At 42.0% G+C, this 20,777-nt stretch overlaps 1 protein-coding gene across 1 annotated transcript in view; it reads right to left on the bottom strand.

Moving 5' to 3' along the window:
- The window catches only part of BSN (bassoon presynaptic cytomatrix protein), a 2,988,702-nt gene that overhangs the window by 487,466 nt on the left and 2,480,459 nt on the right, over positions 1-20,777 (bottom strand). Inside the window, exon 10 of the mRNA XM_044076415.1 lies at positions 20,181-20,240. Within this exon, the coding sequence (XP_043932350.1) occupies positions 20,181-20,240 (60 nt within the window). The remainder of the gene's footprint in view (positions 1-20,180; positions 20,241-20,777) is intronic.

Genomic DNA, 20,777 nt, shown 5'->3' on the forward strand with positions numbered 1-20,777 from the left:
CCCTTATGACAACGTGAACCCATTATATCAATTTCAAGTTGTTGTTATGATTGCACAGTACACACACCAAGCTGTGGTTCTATTGTGTCAAATGCCTTGGCCAAGACAAGGTAGACCAGCTGAACTGTTTTCCCCTCACCCATAACTTTGGTGATCTTCTCAAAGAATTCCACCAGGCTGAGTAGGCGTGACCTGCTCTTAGCAAAACCAAACTGGATTGTGTCCAAATGTCTGGAGGTTTCTTATTCATTATTGATCATTTCCATGATAATTCTTTCCATGGCTTTGCATATAAAACTAGTGAGACTTATGGCTCTGTAGTTTCCAGAGTCTATAGATGGCTTACCTTTGTGCAGATGGATTACTGTTGCTGTTCTCCATTTGTAAGGCACGAAGCATGTTTGGTGACCACTGTTAAGATAGCAATTCCAGAGGGCCTAGACAGGTCATGTTTCATGCTCTTTAGAAGGCATCCTGGGATACTGTCTGGTCCCATTTATGCAGTATTCTTGGCCTTAGAGAGAGTATTGAAGATGTTTCCTTGTGACAGTAGAGGAATTATACTTGATGGTATTTCCTGATGGGAGTTTGAAGGGGAGAAAGGGGAAAGTTAGAGATGAATTTGTCTGCTATTAGGTTTGCTGCATCTTCTGGCTCAGTATAGGTGGCTCCAGTGACGATGGGCTCTGCACACAATTGTGTACTGCCTTTGAGGTTGCTGACATAGCAAAAGAATGCCTTGTGGTTGTTCTTGGCCTTGCAGGCTAAATTTAGCTCATTAAGATGCTCTTACTGTAAGTGCATACATAATTCTCAAAGGACAGTTCACTGCTGACTAAAATGCCTAGAACACTAAAGACTATCATTCTTAAAATGGTGCTCCATTTGTGTGACAGTCAGGTGCAAAGATTTATTTCCTAAATGTGACTACACTGCATTTTTGCCCATAGTCAGAAAACCAGGCACTGACTCTATCTAGCCCTTCCTAAAGAATAAGAGACTGTGGTCTAACAAACCATTAATGGTAGCCTGTTTGCAGTCATCTGCAAACATGGACAGCCAGAAATCGTGGCCATCTCTCTTTAAATCAAAGAAGAAAATGACAATGAGAAGGGGTCCTCACAGAGTCTAAGGGGCTCCACTAGGGGCTAATCTATTAGAAGAGAAGGTGGTACCAACTTTAACCCTTTGTTTACAATCAGAGATTCAAATTGCAATCCATCGAGTAATGTAGGGGGTTAATATTTAAACCGGTCAGTTTGTCAGCAATGCTAGCATCGGTAATCACATTGAATGTCTTATAAAAGTCAGGCTACGTAGCATGAACAGCAAAACCCCCATAAATATCTTCAGACATATCCTCAAAAAATCAACCAACTTAAACAAGTAAGACCTACCCTTCACCAAACCATACTGAGCAGGACAGAGTGTATGTAAGCCAACACGTTCACTTTTGACTAAGATCCACTCCATGATTTTACTTATTAGTGAGACTAATAGGATGATAGTTTCCAGGCTTAGTCAGAGCAACACCTTTATACAGAGGCATCAAAACCATTGTTTTCCAAGGCTCAGGTACATTCTCTGTGGACAGGCTGAGATTAAAATGTTTAAGGCAGGATTTTGTCTAACAACCAGGGTCCACATAGCCAGGGTCCACATAGCTGTTATTTTTAGTTCAGGTACTAGCTTCCAGGATCTGGTCCATAGAGAAAATAGAAGGATTAATATTAAAAAAACTTCAAGGAGGGAACATCCGAATATCAGAGAAAGAGGAAAAGTTATAGCTTAATTAGTCAAGCAAGACATTTGCTAAAGCTTTAGTGTCTATTATAATAACTAGTCTCACTCCCTTAAAGTTCAAAGGTTCATAGGTATATACTAGGCTAACAACTATCAGGGCCTTTATAAGCCAAGTCAAGCATCCCAAATGTATCCTCCATGTTTATGTGCTGGCCTGTGTAAGTCTAGCCAAGCTTCCTAAATGTATACTGTATGTTTTTGCATCTTAGAGGTTATTTAAAGGGGTATATTTAAGCTGAGGCAAGATTTGCAGGCTGCCTCTGTCCATAAAAGACATAGATGCTAGACCCAGGGTATATTTCTGATTTCCTACCCACTGGACCCGAGTTCTCTTGAATAGGGTTAGGGGAAAAGCTCTGCTTCATATGACTGGGAATCCTGATCCCGAGAAGGGAAGTTCTCTGAAATACATACTGGCTCCTCCAATATGTCCTATTTATGTCACAAGTAAAGTTTAAATCCTAAGATCAAGTACTTTTGATGCTATTCATTTTGCAGATATGCAAAAGGTCCACCAGAGCGAGATCCAAGGATGCCTTGTATACCAGACAAAGAATGCCTCTCAATGGTCTGTAGGAATCAGTGTATAGAGATAGGGTTTTGAGACAATCTGCATAGGACATAGGTTCATACTAGGCTATCTGCCCTAGGGCATTTATAAGCCTAGCCAGAATGTGTTTGGCTTTCGCCACCCATTTTAAATTAATTTTGCTATGCCCTTTTTTGAGGTTAGTATACTGTGCCTCTGTCTAACAGTGACACAGAAGTGATACCCGAGGTAAACCTACGATCTCCCATCCACTCATCAAGATTCCTCTTGAAGAGAGTCAATGAGGGACTCTGCCTAACCTGGACTGGGATTTTATTCCAGAGTGAAGGGAGCCTCTGGGTTATGAATCTGTCCCTCCAGCATGTCCTATTTATTTCAGTGCTGAGGTTCAAGTCTTTCGAGCACGTAGCTCAATGGGATTTGGATTTTCTGAGGTGCAGCATGTCCACTAATTCCGGGTTGGACATGGCTTTATACATCAGGCACAGATCGCCTCTGAGCAGGTGGTATGCCACTGAGTAGAGCTGGAGTTTCTTTAACCGGGCAGCATATGGCATCTGTTTGAGCCCTTTGATCCTCTTGGTGAGGTACTTTTGGGGTCTTTCCAGTTGCTGCAGGTGTCTAGTAAGGTACATCCCAAAAGGGGCATTGTACTCAATTATGGGCCTGGGGCCTGATGAGGGATGAGTAAAGAGGCATGATGACCTCCCCTGATCTAGATGCGAATCCCTTCATGATTAGGTGGGCTATATAAAATGTTTTTCTAACCACTTTGGCCACATGGTTGTCAAATGAGAGACTGCTATCAATTTGGGTCCCCAGGTCCCTAATTACTTCTTCCGTACTTAAGGGATTACCACTTATGTGGTAATTTGTGGGCACTTTGTTTTTGCCAAAGGGGATGACTATACACATTTTGGCATTTGGCTTGAGGCCATGGCTCTGGCACCAGTTGTCTGTTTCTATGAGGTCTTTTTGGAGGATGCTTGTGTCAGCTGGAGAGTCGATTATGGCGCCCAGTTTGCAGTCATCTGTGAACTTGGTCAGCCACAGTCCTTCCGTGTTGGCCTGTACCTCTGAGAAATATATACCGAACAAGAGAGGTCCCAGGACTGAGCCTTGTGGGATGCCACTTGCAACTGGTTTGGAGTTTGACATGGCTCCAGCAATTCTAACCATGTGGGTTCTGTCCTTGAGCCAGTTTGCAAGCCATCTAGTGACATAGGGGTTGATATTTAAGCTGGTGAGCTTATCTATAATGCCCGACTGGGGTACTGTATCAAAGGCTTTTGCGAGGTCCAGGTAGGCTGTGTGGACCACCTTCCCCTCGTCAATGGCCTTGGTGACTGTTTCAAAGAAATCAACCAGGTTTAAGAGGCAGGATCTGCCCTTAACAAAGCCGAACTGGGTAGGATCCAGTGTCTGTAGGTCCCCAATATCTTTATTTATAAGGTCCATGATGATCCTTTCCATAGCTTTGCAGACCAAGCTAGTCAGGCTTATGGGGCGATAGTTTCCAGGATCCATTGAGGCACCACCTTTGTGGAGAGCGACCACCGTTGCTGTACGCCACTCTTTGGGTACATATCCTGTAGTAAGGCTGAGATTGAACAGTAGTTTTACGTTTGGGTTTAGCTCTTCTTGGAGTTCATGTAGGACGCAGCCGGGACACCATCTGGTCCCATTGATGCTGTGTTTTTGCTTTGGAGAGCGCGGCTCTTACCTGAGCATCTGACCTGTCAGGCGGGAAGCACTCTGCTTGGATAGATATTTGCTGTTTTGGTGGGGAGAGTTTGCTGAACCTGTCAGCTAGGATGTTGGCAATGTCTGTGGGTTCAGTGTATTTTTGTCATTTTGGACTAATTCTGAGCATATCTGGGAATTCCCACCCAGGTTCCTAACATAACTAAAGAAAGCCTTGTGATTATCCTTAGTGTCCTGTGCAATTTTTCTCTCAAAGCTGGCCTTAGACGATTTTATGAGTGCCCGTAGTTTTTTGCTAATACTGATCAGAGATGCCTTCCCTTTTTGGGATTTTGCTCTATCATGTAGTAGCTTCCTCCTTCTATTGTATAGTTTGTTTATGGCTGGGGTCCACCAGACAGGACGTCTGCCTTTGGAGGATTGGGTCTTGGTTTTATTTGGGATTACATGATCCATGCATTCCTGAACGTCTTCATAGAATGCATTTATAAAGGATTCTGCGGTCTGGGCCATATTTTCCACAGGCCCGGGGGCTTTGAAGGATTCCACTTCGGTTTTGAGGAGTGTGAAATTTGCTTTAGAAGTTTTTCCCTGTGGTTTTCTGGGCAGGGGGTGGGGTCGGGATATGAATATCCAGTGAGATTAGTTTATGGTCTGATCTTACCAGTGAGGGATATACTTCTGGTCTGGAGCATAGAGTCCCCATGTTGGTGATGATCAGGTCCAGTATGTTTTCCCCTCTTTTGGGAGTGGTAACAAGTTGTTCCATAGCATTTGAGTTTATAAATTCTAGGAACCTTTGGGCTAGGGTGTTGGAGCTAGAGTAATGCTCCCAGTCTATGTTTGGGTAGTTGAAGTCGCCCAATATAATGGTGTTTGGAGAGACCTTCATATATTCCAGTGTTCTCAGGAAGGCCAAGTGGAGTTCCTGGGTTTGGGAGGGTGGTCTGTAGCAGGCTATAAGCTGGAAGGCAGTTTTACCCACTGTTAGTTGCACATGGATAGTCTCTGATGCTTCGTGCTGTGCCACCAATCTGGAGGTGTGGGTATCTTTGATGAATATTGATACTCCCCCTCCTTTTGTGGTTCGGTCCAAGTTTTGGGGCCGAAAAGCATGGTATGAGGTATAACCTGGTAGTGCTGGGGTGCTCTCGGGAGCCTTGAACCAGGTTTCTGTTACTGCACAGATATCGATGTTCTCCATGCTAAGGAGAGTTTCAAGTGCATGCATCTTGAGGTTTAGACTTCTGGCATTGAGTAGCATTACTCTTGTGATACCTATGGAGGTGGGTTTGTCTTTTGAGCCTTGCCTAAAAAAGGCACTATAGGGGTAACAAGAGCCTTTGCCAATATCCGAAAGCCCAGGGGTGATAGGTGCAAGCAGTCCCTAGTGAAGCGTCATGGCTTGTCGAGCATGTCATCCCAGGCTGACAGGTATTGGATCCCCTTTTAATGACACCAATACTTAAACCAATTGTTGAAATTGATCATCTTGTCTTCATATTGTGGCATCATTCTTGGTGAGGGTAAGATTCTACTCAAGGTCAGGGTCATACCGGCCTGGGCTACATGCTCAGAGAGCTCCTCTATGTCTCTTTTCATGTAGTCCAGGGAGGTACGTCTCAGGTCATTCACACCAGCATGGACAATGACTGAGTCATATTTGTACCTGCCTTGGAGTGACCTGAGTGCTTGTGTTATGTGGCGGATCCTAGCACCTGACAGGCAGCTCACCATGACCTTCTTCTTGTTCAGCCTGGTGAGTGGGACGTCAGTGTGCCTGACGATAGAGTCACCTATTACAAGTGTATCAGGTGTGTTGTTTAGCCTTAAGGGCTGTGACTGTTCGGCACACTGGCTTTGTGAGCTATGTGTTGCATGTGTTTTGTTTTGGGGTAGCGGTTGCTTGGGTGTCTGCTTTGGAGGTCTCTGCTGCTTAGACAGATTTTTATTTAGAGCCTCCGAGTATGTTTTGTGTGTTTATGTATTTGGTTTGCTGTCGTGGTAGGTCTATGTGAGACTGGAATTGTAGTGAGTGTGGTTTCCTTTTCCTCCTGACTGGTTATGCCAGTACTGAGTTGAGAGAGCTTAGCCTCCAGTTTGGCTATATGGTTGCATCTCTCACATGTGTTGGAATTTGTTGGGAGGAGGAGAGGGCTGTCTGTGTACATGAGGCAGTTGTAACATTGCCTCAAGATTCCCAGATTCACCAGCTGGACTGGAGAGGCGATTGACAACTGACCTTTGGACATGCTAGAATAGTACTGGGAATTCCTTTATAATTGAAAAAAAAGGACCAATGGGGAACAAGGTACTCAAGGGGAGTTTGTGAGAGTGTAGTGCTTTTAATTTTTTAGTGCTGACTTATATAATTGCTTTAGTGAGCAAGTGCCAGGTAACGTAAATGCAATGTGCTACAGGTAACTTAAATGCAAAAATGACAAACATTAACTTTCATTCAAGTGAAACAAGGAAATAAGTACAGTAAGCAATGCAGATATCACTAGGGATCCACAGAAGCGCTGAAAAGCCGCGTTTTAGGTGGAATTAGCGTTTCAGGGAAATAACAAACAAACAAACAACAAGCATACAAAAACAAAGCTAGATGCAGCAGGCCTGGATCTAGTCTATGCTACAGCAAACAAGGTGTACCAATTTTAGTAAGAAACAGTTCAAATATGCAGGCACTATAAGCCTTTAACCAGAAATTCCCAGCTCAGAAGGGTAGAGTCCAGCCTCTCCTCCCACAACAGTGCAGACCACGAACCTTCTTAATGTAAAATAACTGGCCTGAAGCCCAAGTGTTTAAACCAGAACTAATACACTTTTAGAATAACAGACACTGATCACTCAATCAGCAGGTCCCAACTTAAGAAGGATGTAAGCTACCTGTCCTGCCACCACAGTGCAGGCCACAAACCTTCCTAATGTAAAACAACTGGTCTGAAGCCCAAGTGCTTAATCCAAAAGACTTAGAATGGTAGCTACACTTTAATCAAGTTACTACCAAGCAGTAATAAATACAATTGAATACTTTAAAGAATGCCTGGATTAGTGCTCAAGTTATACAAACAAAGCTAGATTCAGCAGGCCTGGATCTAATCTATGCTATTCAGCAGGCATTCTGTTTATTCCCTGTAATCTTTTTGTGAGGAGCCTTTGTAGATGTTCCAGTTGTTGCATGTGCCTTATCAAGTACATACTGATGGGGGTGCTGTACTCAGTGATGGGCCTGATGAAGACTGAATACAGTGGAATGATGATTCCTTGGACTAAGACAATATACTCTTTCTTATAAGTTGAGCAACATCAAATGATTTCCTTACTACCTTAAACACCTGTCGGTCAAAGTCAGGTTACTATCTACACATGTACTCATATCCCTAACTACTGGTTCTGCTGCTAGGGGTGTGCTATTGATGAGGTAACTTCCTAGGGTGGCTGACTTCCAAGTGCACTATTATGCATCTCTTGGCACTGAGTTTTATACAGTGGCTTTGGCACCACTCATTTTACTGTTAGTCCTTCCTGTAGGGTATTAGCATCTTGAGGGAATTCTGTGACTTCTCTTAGTTTGCAATCATCTGCAAACTTTGTCATCCAGGGGTCCTTTACATTAACCTTGACCTCTGTGAAGTAGATGCCAAAAAGGGGCAGATAAAGTATAGGGCATTACTTCTTGTCATTATCCTTCTTTCAATTCATATGCAACCTTAGTCTTCCTAATGATGTCTTTTGACTGATGTGGAATATTTTTTTATAGAAAACATAATTTTTTCCTCCTATTATAAAGTTTGTTACCTACAAGTGCCACCATAGCGGTTTACATCTAAATTTTACACTGTACTTATCTCTAATTGATACTAATTTTTCTATACAATGAGATGGTTATAAAAATCGTGGGTATGTATGGTGACTTTAGAGACCAGGTCAGCACGAGACAAAACACAATTAAAATTCCTATGGTTCTCAGATAAGGAGACAAGGTTGCTTTAGAGTTGTCTCTAAATGTAGTCACATTTGGGAGCAGTTTGGTACTAATTTTGAGGGAAAAGTGGCATTGTGGTGTTCAAATTTGATCAAGGAAGAATAATGGTTGGAAGTGTGCAGGCAAAGGCAACATTTTGTAAGTCATTTATCTCCCACCCTTGCATACATCTGTCCACAGGTATAACTTCCACACTGATGACATGGACTGCCATTACATCATCTCTTATGTATATGCATGGTATCTTCTTCTTTTGGAAGTCAGCCTGGCAGTCACTGTTCAGTTATTATATACTGTGACTGCTCCTTAAATCAGTGCATGACTTTTAAGTGATTTTTACATTTAATTCCCCAGTATCCATGACCCAGGAATTGGAACGCTGACATGTGACCACCTATCTGAATCTTAAGCCATTTACATCAACCGTTCTACTGGAGTATTTTAGATTGTGGCCTGCTAGGATAACATACTGCGACAAACAAACTTAATATGATTTATTTCTGCATATTTAACAATGCTTTCTTTCTGAGAATGTAAACCTATTTCAGCATCATAGTAAGCTGATGTTCAGCATGGAACTCCATTTCCTTGCTGCGTTTCTTTGGTGCAAAATTTTAAAAGAATTTACTGCTCTGACTGATATGTCACATCCTTAAATGAAATAAATTCCTTGCATCCTACAAGGTCTTACACAGAACAAATTAAAGTAAATGTGGTTCGCCATGAGAGCCCTTAATGGTAAATTGCATGTTTGTCAGACTTGCATCACATTTTAACCATGTAAGCTTTTCAAAGGTATCTCAGAGAAGAAGTTTACTTTTCTTTTGATTTCAGTGGTGTTAAAGTGCAGCCATCCCTGCTAGGTATTTTGTGTTACTTCTTGAAGTAGCTGCACCTAAGAAAAGATCATTTCAGACTTTGAATGCTGGACCCCTCAGAGTCCAGGAGGTGGCAAAACACCAGTCAGGCATAGTCCTGACTACCTCTAAAAAGTATGGGAGAATAATGGTATAACAGCTTAGCTACACGTGGTTAAGAATTGGAGATTAAGTGAATTTAGATTATAAACCAAATGTCGAAGTGAGTTTAATGTGTTATATTGAACAAGTTGGCAGAGTGTTTTTCAAGAGTTTTTGCCCTTTTCTTCACAGTGGCATGAGCATGGAATTGGTATATATTATTTAGGGGGTTGGGGGTGAGTCCCCCACCCGTGAGGTGGAGGAGGGCTTGCTCCCCTGCAAAAAAATAATAATTTTTTACCTTTTTTTTTGACTCACCATTTTTTGTATTTAATTTTTGGAAAAGTGTGAGGCAAAAAGATGTGCTTCTACTGCACATAGATAAACCTGGAGTAATAACAGCATAACTTCTTCTTCTTCTTCTTCTTCTTCGGGTTAGGGGTCGCCACAGTTGATACAGTTGTCTTTGGCTTTTCCATTTTGTGGTGGAGTCGCCACAGCGGATCGCCGCCAGCGCGCCAACCTTGGCACACAAAGCACACACACGCACACCACTAGGGGCATTTAGAAGTGTCAATCCACCACAGCATGTCTTTTGGGATGGAGGAAACCGAAGCGGAGGGAGGAAACCCACGGCGACCAGGGAGACATGCAGACTCAAGACAAGGCACCCCCCCCCGAATCCGAACCCGGAGAACTTGCTTGCTGGCAGCAATGCTAACCACTGCACCACCGTGGCCGCCCTAGAGTAATAACAGCATAACAATTGTGTTAAATGTCAAAATGTAACTAACTGTCTCCATATAGATTTCTCAAAACAAAATAATGTGAAAAAACAGTAGAGAATAATGTTGAGTGTTAAGAATTGTCACACTGTGAAACATTTGCTTGTTAATGCTCTGTAATGATGATGGGATCCTGTGAATTGAATGGAGACTGGCACAATGTTTGTGTTTACTTTAATATTTATTATGGCACGTAGTTATTTGTGTTGGAGTGGTGCTTTTTATGCAACTTTTATGTTTTTGAAAGAATGTTTTGCAACTGGCAGCACTAACGTTTATACAGCTGAATCACCCCAAAAGTATTTGGTCATGCTCTTAAAGAATCACTTAATCTGGATTCTCACACTCTGTCCTCTTAGCTTTTTAACTTCATCTTTATTTGACCTATAGTTTACCTATTTGTTTTTCAAGACATCTTTTGGTAAATTCCACTGTCAGCTTATACTCCCTCACCTCTGTTCCCCTTCTTGTTTGTTCTTCACATTCTACGTACAGTGATGTTCATACTAATTTCTTACCTGGGAAACATGCCACTCTGTGCCACCCTTGTTGTTTATCACTTTAAACAATTTTGTCCACAATTCTGCAAAAGAAGTCATCTTCTTATCTTCTCTTATTCTTCTTTTTCAGTTTACTTTTAGGTTCATAGGTTCATAGGTTCGTACTAGGCTATCTGCCCTAGGGCATTTATAAGCCTAGCCAGAGTGTGTGGCTTTCACTACCCCTTTGGGATGAATACTACGCCCTTTTAGGGGTTTAGTTTACTGTGCATCCCTCGTCAAGATTTTTCTCTTGAATAGAGTCAGTGAGGCTCTGCTAACATGGACTGGGATCCTCTGGGTTATGAATCTCCAGCTCAGCATGTCCTATTTATTTCTGTGTTTTAAGTCTCTGTCTCTTGCTGTCGTGGCTCTGATGGATTGGATTTTGGTGACGGAGCATGTCCCCATATGGACGGATTGGACATGGCCTTGTCGCAGGCCAGATCACCTCTCTGTGGGTGGTAGGTGGAATAGAGCGCTGAGTTTTTCAGTCGGGCAGCATATGACATATGTTTAAGACCCTTTATCTCCTTCTTGGTGAGGAACTTTTGGGGTCTTTCCAACTGCTGCAGGTGTCTGGCTCAATCATTGGCCTGATAAGAAGAGGTACAGGCACAATGACTCTCTCTCTTGATCTAGTGAAACCCTTTCATGATAAGGTGGGCAATATAGAGGTCTTCCTAAACACTTTGGCAATGTGAGTGTCAAATGAGAGAGGTCGTCAACCTGGCCCCTAGTCCTAGGTCCTGATCCTCTTCCATTTAATGGATTACCACCATGTGGTAATTATGTGGTGTACCTGTTTTTCCCAAAGGGTATGACTATACATTTTTGCTTAGGCCATGGCTCTGGCACCAATTATCCATTTCTATGAGGCCTCTCTGAAGGATGTTTGTGTCCGCTGGAGTATCAATTAGGAACTTTGTCAGCCACATCCTCCCTCCCTGTACCTGTAAAAAAAAATAAAATAGAAGAACAAGAGGGGTCCCAGGACTGAGCCCTGTGGGACACCTTGTGACACAACAGAGTCTGACATAGCTCCAGCAACTCTGACATATGGGTTTACATTTAAGCTGGTGAGTTTGTCTGATGATGCCAGTGGGGTATTTATTGTGTCAAGCTTTTGCAAGGTCAACCAGGCTCTCATCATGGGGGCGGTAATTTTCAGGGTCCATAGAAGCACCGCCTTTTGTGAGTGGGACCACTGTTGCCGTCACGCCACTCTTTGGGTCTGAACCTGTCTGCCAATGGCAATGTCAGTGGGAAGTGTATTTTTTGTTTTTTTGGACAACTCTGAGCATATCTGGGAGTTTCCACCCAGGGTTTATAACATAGCTAAAGAAAGCTTGTGGTTGTCTTTTGTGTCTTTTTTGTGATTTTTCTCTCAAGTTGGCCTTGGATGATTTCCTTGTAAAGTTTGTTTATGGCTGGGGTCCACCAGACCCGAGCGCTGCCTTTTGGGGAATGGGTCTTGGTTTTATTTGGGATTGCAGTTCTTCACTGTGGTGTTTTTTTGCAGGTGGGGCGGGGATGTGGATTTCCAGTGAGATTAATTTATGGTCTGATCTTACCAAGATATATACTTCGGTGTGGAGCATTTTGTCCCCATGTTTGTGATGATCAGGTCAAGTATATTGTCTCCTCTTGTGGGAATGGTGACTAGTTGTTCATGGTCTCTGATGCTGCGTGCGTTGCAACTAACCTGAGGTGTGGGTATCTTGTTTTGGGCGGAAGCATGATGATGAGGTAAAACCCTGATAGTGCTGGGTGCTCTCAGGAGCCTTGAACCAGACAGGCCATCCCTGCTTGCAAGCAGCGCGTGCGATGTCAAGCACTAATTAAGCCAATTGTTAAATGTTTGGCCTTAAGGGCTGTGACTGTTTAGCACACTGACTTTTTGTCTGATGTATTTGTTCTTTGCAGGCTTTTCCTGTTTGCTTAAACTGTTCTGTTGTATCGAGTTGCATATTTTGAAATTCTCATGATGTCTGTACTTTTGCTTACAGAACTTTTACTTATGCATGCCATGTTTCCATAATTACTCTATATTCTAGACACCCCCTACCCTCAATATATTCCAATATATACATTTAGCTATATGCATTTTTATTTTTGCATACATTCATAGGTTCAGAAGTTCACAAGTAAGTACTAGTAAAGCCTAACAAGCCTCGCCAAAGAATGAAAAAATTCAAAAGTTCCCTTCAGCCTCAATGAGGGCAAGATGAAATAGAATGGCGAAAATTTAAGGCTACCTATCCAATTATCTACATACAACTTAAAGGTGGCAAGGGTGCTACTCTGCTTGACATGTACAGGAAGTTTGTTCCAGAAGCGAGGAATACATTGCGATATGTATCCTGCCAATGTGTCTTATTTATCCATTGATGAAGGTATAGTTCCTTTAACTTGGTGTTTGAGGTACCATTTGTTTTGTGAAGGAATAGGAGATCAAAGAGGGTTGGATCTTTCATGGCTCAAAAGGCTAGACATTGATCTCTATGGGGGAGTCTAGAACAGACTGAGTAAAGAGATAGGGCTGCCAGTCTGCCCTAATAATTAAGATTTTTGAAGTCACTGATCTTTTTAGCTATGAATTTATGAGTCTCTCAAATTGACTGATATGTTTAGATAAAAACATGCCAAAAGGTGCAATATATTCAATCTTCTTCTCTCTTTCGGCTGCTACCATCAGGGGTCACCACAGCGGATCATCTGTTTCCATTTCTTCCTGTCCTCTGCATCTTGCTCTGTCACACCAACCACCCGCATGTCCTCTCTCACATCAATAAACCTTATTTTAGGCCTTCCGCTTTTCCTCTTACCAAACAGCTGCATCCTTAGCATCCTTTTCCCAATATACCCAGTATCCCTCCTCAGCACATGTACAAACCCACACAATCTTGCCTCTCTGGCTTTGTCTCCAAACTGTCCAACAAGAGCTGACCCTCAAATATACTGATTCCTAATCCTGTCCATCCTTGTCACACCCAGTGTAAATCTTAACATCTTTAACTCTGCCACATCCAGCTCTGACTCCCGCCTTTTTGTTAATTCTGCCGTCTCCAAGCCATACAACATAGCTGGTCTCACTACCCTCTTGCAGACCTTCCCTTTCATTCTTAATGGTACCCATCTGTCAAAAATCACTCCTGAAACTCTTCTTCACCCATTCCACTCTGCCTGTACTCTCATCTTCACCTCTCTTCCACACTCACCATTACTCTGAACTGCTGATCCCAAGTATTTAAACTCATCTACCTTCACCAACTCTACTCCCTGCATCCTTACCATTCCTCTATCCTCCCTCTCATTCACACAAATATATTCCATCTTAGTCCTGCTGACCTTCATTCCTGTCCTCTCTAGAGCATATCTCCACCTCTCCAGGGTCTCCTCAACCTGGTCCCTACTCTCACTACAGATCACAATGTCATCTGCAAATATCATAGTCCACAGGGCCTCCTGTATGATCTTGTCTGTCAACCTGTCCATCATCATTGCAAATAAGAAAGGGCTCAGAGCTGACCCTTGATGTAATCCCACCTCCACCTTAAATGCATGCATAACTCCCACTGCAGACCTCACCATTGTCACACTACCCTTGTACATATCCTATACCACTCTTACATACTTCTCTGCCACTCCTGACTTCCTGATACAATACCACAACTCCTCTCTAGGCACCCTGTCATATGCTTTCTCTAAGTCCACAAAGACACAATGCAACTCCTTCTGACCTCCTCTATATTTCTCCATCAACACTCTCAGAGCAAACATTGCATCTGTAGTGCTCTTTCCTGGCATGAAACCATACTGCTGATCACTAATCATCACATCCCTTCTTAACCTAGCTTCCACTACTCTTTCCCCTAACTTCATGCTGTGACTGATCAGTTTTATCCCTCTGTAGTTACTACAGCTCTGCACATTACCCTTATTCTTAAAAATCGGTGCCAAAACACTTTTTCTCCACTCCTCAGGCATCCTCTCACTTTCCAAGGTTGCATTAAACAATCTGGTTAAAAACTCCACTGCCATTTCACCTAAACACCTCCATGCTTCCACAGGTATGTCATCTGGACCAACAGCCTTTCCATTCTTCATTCTCTTCATAGCTGTCCTTACTTCCTCCTTGCTAATCCATTGCACTCCATGATTCACTAACTGCACATCATCCAACCTTCTCTCCGTCTCATTCTCTTCATTCATCAACCCCTCAAAGTGCTCTTTCCATCTGCTCAACACACTCTCCTCGCTTGTAAGTATGTTTCACTCATTATCCTTTATCACCTTTACCTGCTGCACATCTTTACTAGCTCGGTCCCTCTGTCTAGCCAATTGGTACAGGTCCTTTTCTCTCTCCTTAGTGTCCAACCTTTCATACAACTCTCTATATGCCTTATCCTTAGCCTTCACCACCTCTCTCTTTGCCATGCGCCTCATCTCCTTATACTCATGTCTACTTTCTTCATCTCTTTGACAATCCTACTTCTTCTTCGCCAGCCTCTTCCTCTGTATACTGTCCTGTACTTCCTCATTCCACCACCAGGTCTCCTTGTCATTCTTCCTTTGTCCAGATGTCATACCAAGCACCTTTCAAGCTGTCTCCCTTACCAGCTCTGCCATACTTACACAGCTATTCGGTAACTCTTCACTGCCCCCAGTTCCTGTCTTACCTCTTCCCTGAACTCCACCTCACAATCACCCTTTTCAACTTCCACCATTTGATCCATTACACTGCCCTCACTCTCCTCCTCTTCTTCTTGATTGCCAGTGTCATCCTATAGACCACTGTCCTATGCTGCCTAACTACTCTTTCACCTGTCAGCACTTTACAGTCTCAATTCTCCTTCAGACTGGCCCTCCTGCATAGGATATAATCCACCTCTGTGCATCTTCCGCCACTCTTGTACATCACCCTATGCTCCTCCCTCTTCTTAAAATATGTATTCACCACAGCCATGTCCATCCTTTTTGCAAAATCTACTATCATCTGACCTTCTGCATTCCTTTGTTTAACACCATACCTACCCATCACTTCCTCATCCCCTCTATTCCCTTTACCAAGATGCCCATTGAAATCTGCTCCAATCACCAGTCTCTCACCCTTAAGTACACTCACCACCACTTCATCCAACTAACTCCAAAATGTTTTTTTCTCATCCATCACACACCCAACTTGCGGAGTGTATGCACTAACAACATTCATCATTGCGCCATCAATTTCCAGCTTCATATACATCACTCTATCTGACACTCTTTTCACCTCCAAAACACTCTTGGCATACTGTTCTTTCAGGATAACCCCTACCCCATTTCTCCTCCCATCCACACGATGATAGAACAATTTGAACCTGCCTCCTATGCACGTGGCCTTACTCCCCTTCCATCTGGTCTTTTGCACACACAGTATATCAACCTTCCTTCTCTCCTTCATATCAGCTAGCTCTCTCCCTATACCAGTCATACTGCCAACATTTAAAGTTCCTACCCTCACTACTACACTCATAACCTTACTCCTCTCTTCCTGCCTTTGGGCATGCCTTCCCCCTGTTCTTCTCCTTTTCCTTTGGCCAACAGCCCAATTTCTGTCAGCACCCTGTTGGCTAAGAGTACTGGTGGTGGTCAGTGTTAACCCTGGCCTCGTCCAGTCCGGTATAGAAATCTGTAATGTTTTCTGCATATGTTATTTGGCAAAGTTTTATACCAGATGCCCTTCCTGATGGAACCCTCCCCATTTATCCGGACTTGGGACCGGCACAAAGAAATGCACTGGCTTGTAATGGGTCTGATAAAAAACGAGTTGAGGAACTAAGACTTCTTTGGATCTGATGGAGATATCTTTGGAAATTAGATGAGCTAGAGAGAAGGCTTTCTGAGCTACTGCAGAGACATTATTGGTCAAATGATAAAGAATTAACAGAATGAGTGCCTAGACCTCTTTATGACAGTATTTTACTGGAGAGGTGTATCACTTATATGATACGAAAAAAATTTTGTTTACCAAAATTAACTATGCACCATTTATTCACATTTAATTTTAAGGCCAATGTCCTTGTACCAGTTGTTAACATAGTTTAACCCATGGTGGAGCAATTGTGAGTCAGTTGGAGATAAAATAACATCCAATTTGGACCCATCTGCCAACTTAGATAACCATAGATAGGATTATTGGCCTGAAGGTATGAGAAACCATTACCAAATAGGAGAGGACCAATGCTGAGCACTGTGGTACACCACTGGTAACTTTTTTGCTTGCAGAAGTGGCACTTGCAACTCTAGCCACATGGGTTCTGTCAGACAACCAGTTAGTTCACTGCCATACAATGCAAGTATATGTATATTCAGATTTTCCAGTCTGTCAATAACACCTGCATAGGTAATAGTGTCAAAAGCCTTGGCCAGTTTCAAACATGTATGTACTGCATAACTGCTATCTACTGCTTCTATTACTTTTTCAAATAAATTAATGAGATTAAAGAGGCAGGACCTTCCTTTGACAAAGTAGAATTTGTGAAGTTCCACAGTTAAGAGATGTTTAATATTCTGATTAATGAGGTCTGAGATAATATGATGCATGACTTTACATATGAAGCTAGGGGTCTACTTCAGTAGAACAAAATCCCATTTATCCAGCTTTCAAAAAACCAAGATGTAAAACCCAAAACTCCAGAAGACCGACTGCTTGGAACACTGACAGATCACTATAGGTAAGTGACCCCTTGGCCAGCATGTTGACCTTTGCCCCTTATCTCCACAGTAGTGCAATCTCAGAGTTGGTATATTTAGTTGGAGGGGGGGGGTTTGAGGGGCAAAGCCCCCCGCATGGGTGGGTTTTCTTTGCTTCAGTGTTAGTGCATTTGCTGGGTTGGGTGAGTGGTTACGTACCTGTAGTGATGTGTCGGTGTTCCAAGTGGTTGGTCTTCTGGAGTTTCAGGTTTTTCAATTCAGTCTTTTGAAAGTTTTGCAACTGGTAGCACTAACATTTATACAGCTGAATCACCCCAAAAATATTTGGTCATGCTCTTGAAGAATCACTTAATTTGGATTCTCACTGTCTGTCCTCTTAGCTTTTTAACTTCATCCTTATTTAACCTATACCTGTTCTCCTTCTTGTTTGCTCTTCACGTTCTACGTACAGTGATGTTCATACTAATTTCTTACCTGGGAAACATGCCACTCTGTACCACCCTTGTTGTTTAACACTTTACACGATTTTGTCCACAATTCTGCTAAAGAAGCCATCTTCTTATCTTCTCTTATTCTTCTTTCTCAGTTCAACTTTATCTGATGTATTTGTTCTTTGCAGGCCTTTCCTGTATGCTTAAACTGTTCTGTTGTATCGAGTTGCATATTTTGAAATTCTCACCTCTGCAATAGTGCAATCTCAGAGTTGGTATATTTAGTTAGGGGGGTGAGGGGCAAAGCCCCCCACATGGATGGGTTTTCTTTGCTTTGGAGTTAGTGTGTTTGAGGGGTTGGGCGAGTGGTTACTTACCCGTAGTGATCTGTCGGTGTTCCAAGTGGTAGGTCTTCTGGAGTTTCGGGTTTTTTCGTCTCGGTCTTTTGATAGTCGGTTAAGTGGGATTTCGGTCTACTGAAGTAGACCCAAGGCTAGTGAGACTAATAGGTCTATCATTATTAGGGTCCATGTATGGGCCACCCTTTTGCAATGGCATTCCAATGGCTGTTTTCCAAGGTTCAGGAATGTAACCAATGGAGAAGCTGAGGTTAAACATATTAATTAGGAGTTCAGCTAGGTCATGTTTGGCACTAACAATCAGGTAACCTGGTATATTATGAGAACTCATGGATGTGTTGTTCTTAGCTTTTGAAAACTTGTTCCATAGTAATTAAAGGGTGGCTTGGATTGTGGAACCTGTGGAACAGCCATAACTGTAGGCAGAGTATAATTTGCACTAAATTTGTCAGCTAGGATATTAGATATTTCCTTTGGGTCAGAGTATGCAATATTATTTTGGACTACTCCAAACATTGTTGGATATTTATTCTCAACTTCCTGACATAGTTAAATAAGTATTTATAGTTATTTTTGGCTTGCAATTTTAAGTTCATACTCAGCATTGAGCTTCCAAATGGTTCTTAAGTTCTTTACTAGTTTGCTTAAGAGTACTCTTATGACAGGTAAAATGTGTCTTCTTGTAAGCATTAAGCAATTTCTTTCTCTTGTTAAATAATTTATTTATACAGGCATTCCACCTCAGGGGGTTGTTTTTTCATATTTCTCATTATAGTAGGTGTGAATACGGATTGCCTTATTGATACAACTATTATTTAAGTGGGCACAAAAGTCAAAGGCATAGGTAGCAGCTTTCGCAATGTGATCTATTGCAGGAGGACTAGGGTAGAATTTATTTAGGTAATTAAGTAACTCAAGAAGGTTTGCTTTTGAGATGTCCCTAAACACATGGGTAGGTACAGGGAAAGCACCACCAGATTCAAAGGAAAAGGTCACTAATTTATCATGTGATTTGACAGGGTAGGGTGAAACATATGGAGATATGTAAGATATAGCCAAATTTGTGAGGATCACATCAAGGATACTGGACCCTAGCAGGACTGTAAATTATATGTAAAAGAGTTAGCATTTATAATACCAAGAAAGTGCTGGGCATGCTGACCATTGACAGTATAGGTCAGCCAGTTTATTGATGGATATCTGATGCCCTCCTAGTAGAAAGGTGTTTGGTTTAATGGGGAATTCAGCTAATGTGTTAAAAAAGCTATTGTACTCAGAAGGAGACATAGAGGAAATTCTATGACTAGAAATGAAGTGGTAACCAGTTTTGTTTATGGAGTTTTGTTATATTGAAGTTCAAGTACGGTGTCCTGAGGAATCTGTCATTAGGTGTTGATTTCCTTCACAAATACATGCTTGCCAGTAGTTCTGATGACATTATGGGTATTATACCCAGAAACAGTGGGAGTGTTTTCATTGTTCTCACACCATGTCTCTGTAACTACACATATATGTATTTGTTCAAGTTACAGGAGAGCCTCAGGTTTGGGCTTTTTTTTTTTTTTTTTTTAACTCCTGGCAATGCCATATTAATCTGTTCCAAATTAAAATTTATTAGGTAGGAATGTCCATCAGATGAACTCTGACTAAGAAAAATCAATACAGGGGCAACAAAGGCTTTAAACAGAATGCAAAAGCCTTGGTAAGAGGTGCAGGCCATCCTTGTCAAACAGGAAGGCTTGTCAGCCATCTCATCCCAAGGAAACACATACTAGATCCCCATAAGATGACACCAGCTACATAGCCAGTTATTAAATCCAATTATCTTGTCTTGGAATTTCAGTATCATTATGGCTGATGGCAAAATACTGCTCAAGACCAGTGTCTTTCCTGCCTCAGGCACATACACAGCAAGCTTACTCATGTCTGTCTGCCTGTCCCTCTAAGTTCTTTATCTAAGGTAATTCACACCCACATAGACTGGTATCAGGTCATAATTATATTTGTCAGGTGGAATGATCTAACAGTCCTTGTAACATCCAGGATCCTCACCCCAGAAAGACAGCTAACTGTCACCATATTCTTATTCATCCCGGTGAGGGTGGTGTCCATATACCTTAACATTAGAGTCACCTATTAATAAAACATTACCATGGTTTGATGCAGTGTCAGTGGTCCAGAAGGACTAGAGCTATGTGCACTGGCTGTGGGGGTGAAGAATGAAGGCCGAGTGCTGCTGTGTGAACTAATGTCTGAGATTTCATAGTCTCTAGCCTGGGAGGCTTTGGCAGTGCTCTGTTAACAACTTCATCATAACGTGGTTTAATGGACATGCTCTGTCCTGTGTGTATATGTGTTTTGCTTACCAAATGTGTTCTGAGATGAAATATCAAACTTTCCCTTCCCTTTAATCCAACACCAAGAGTCTGGTATAAAAAAACAAACAAAAAAAAAAAAAAAAACAGCGTGACAATTAGTTTCTGTGTTTTATGCCTGAACCAGTTTCTGATGTTTTTTTTGTGAATTACTGAACTTCATTTATTCTGTTTGTCTCATCATCTGTTATACCACATAGGCATGGAAGGATAAATGCATTTTAAGCATGTATTACCAAGTAAAAACAAAGTAGTTAGGGTGTGTCACTGATTTTAGAGGGCCAATAAATTTTTTAACCTTGGTTACTTAAATGTGTGTGTTAGCAGTCCCTGATGACAGCATCACATCTCAGACAGATAATGTGGCCTAGAGTTCCAGTTCTGGACCTGAACAAAAGCATGCACTTCAGTTTTGGCACTCAAATGTACTTGAATGAGAAATCTCCATTTCCATGTATTATTTTTCATTACAAATTACCATAATGCAGTTTCAAGAGTACCTCACAGAAGGGTACATATTTACCAAATAACCTTTTGGTTTTCTGTCATTGTTTATTTTACAGTCTCCCTCTGTACCATTTACTATAA

The sequence above is a fragment of the Protopterus annectens genome, chromosome 7.part0 (genome assembly GCF_019279795.1).
Source record: "Protopterus annectens isolate FY-2018-M chromosome 7.part0, PAN1.0, whole genome shotgun sequence".
NCBI classification, from domain to species: domain Eukaryota; kingdom Metazoa; phylum Chordata; order Ceratodontiformes; family Protopteridae; genus Protopterus; species Protopterus annectens.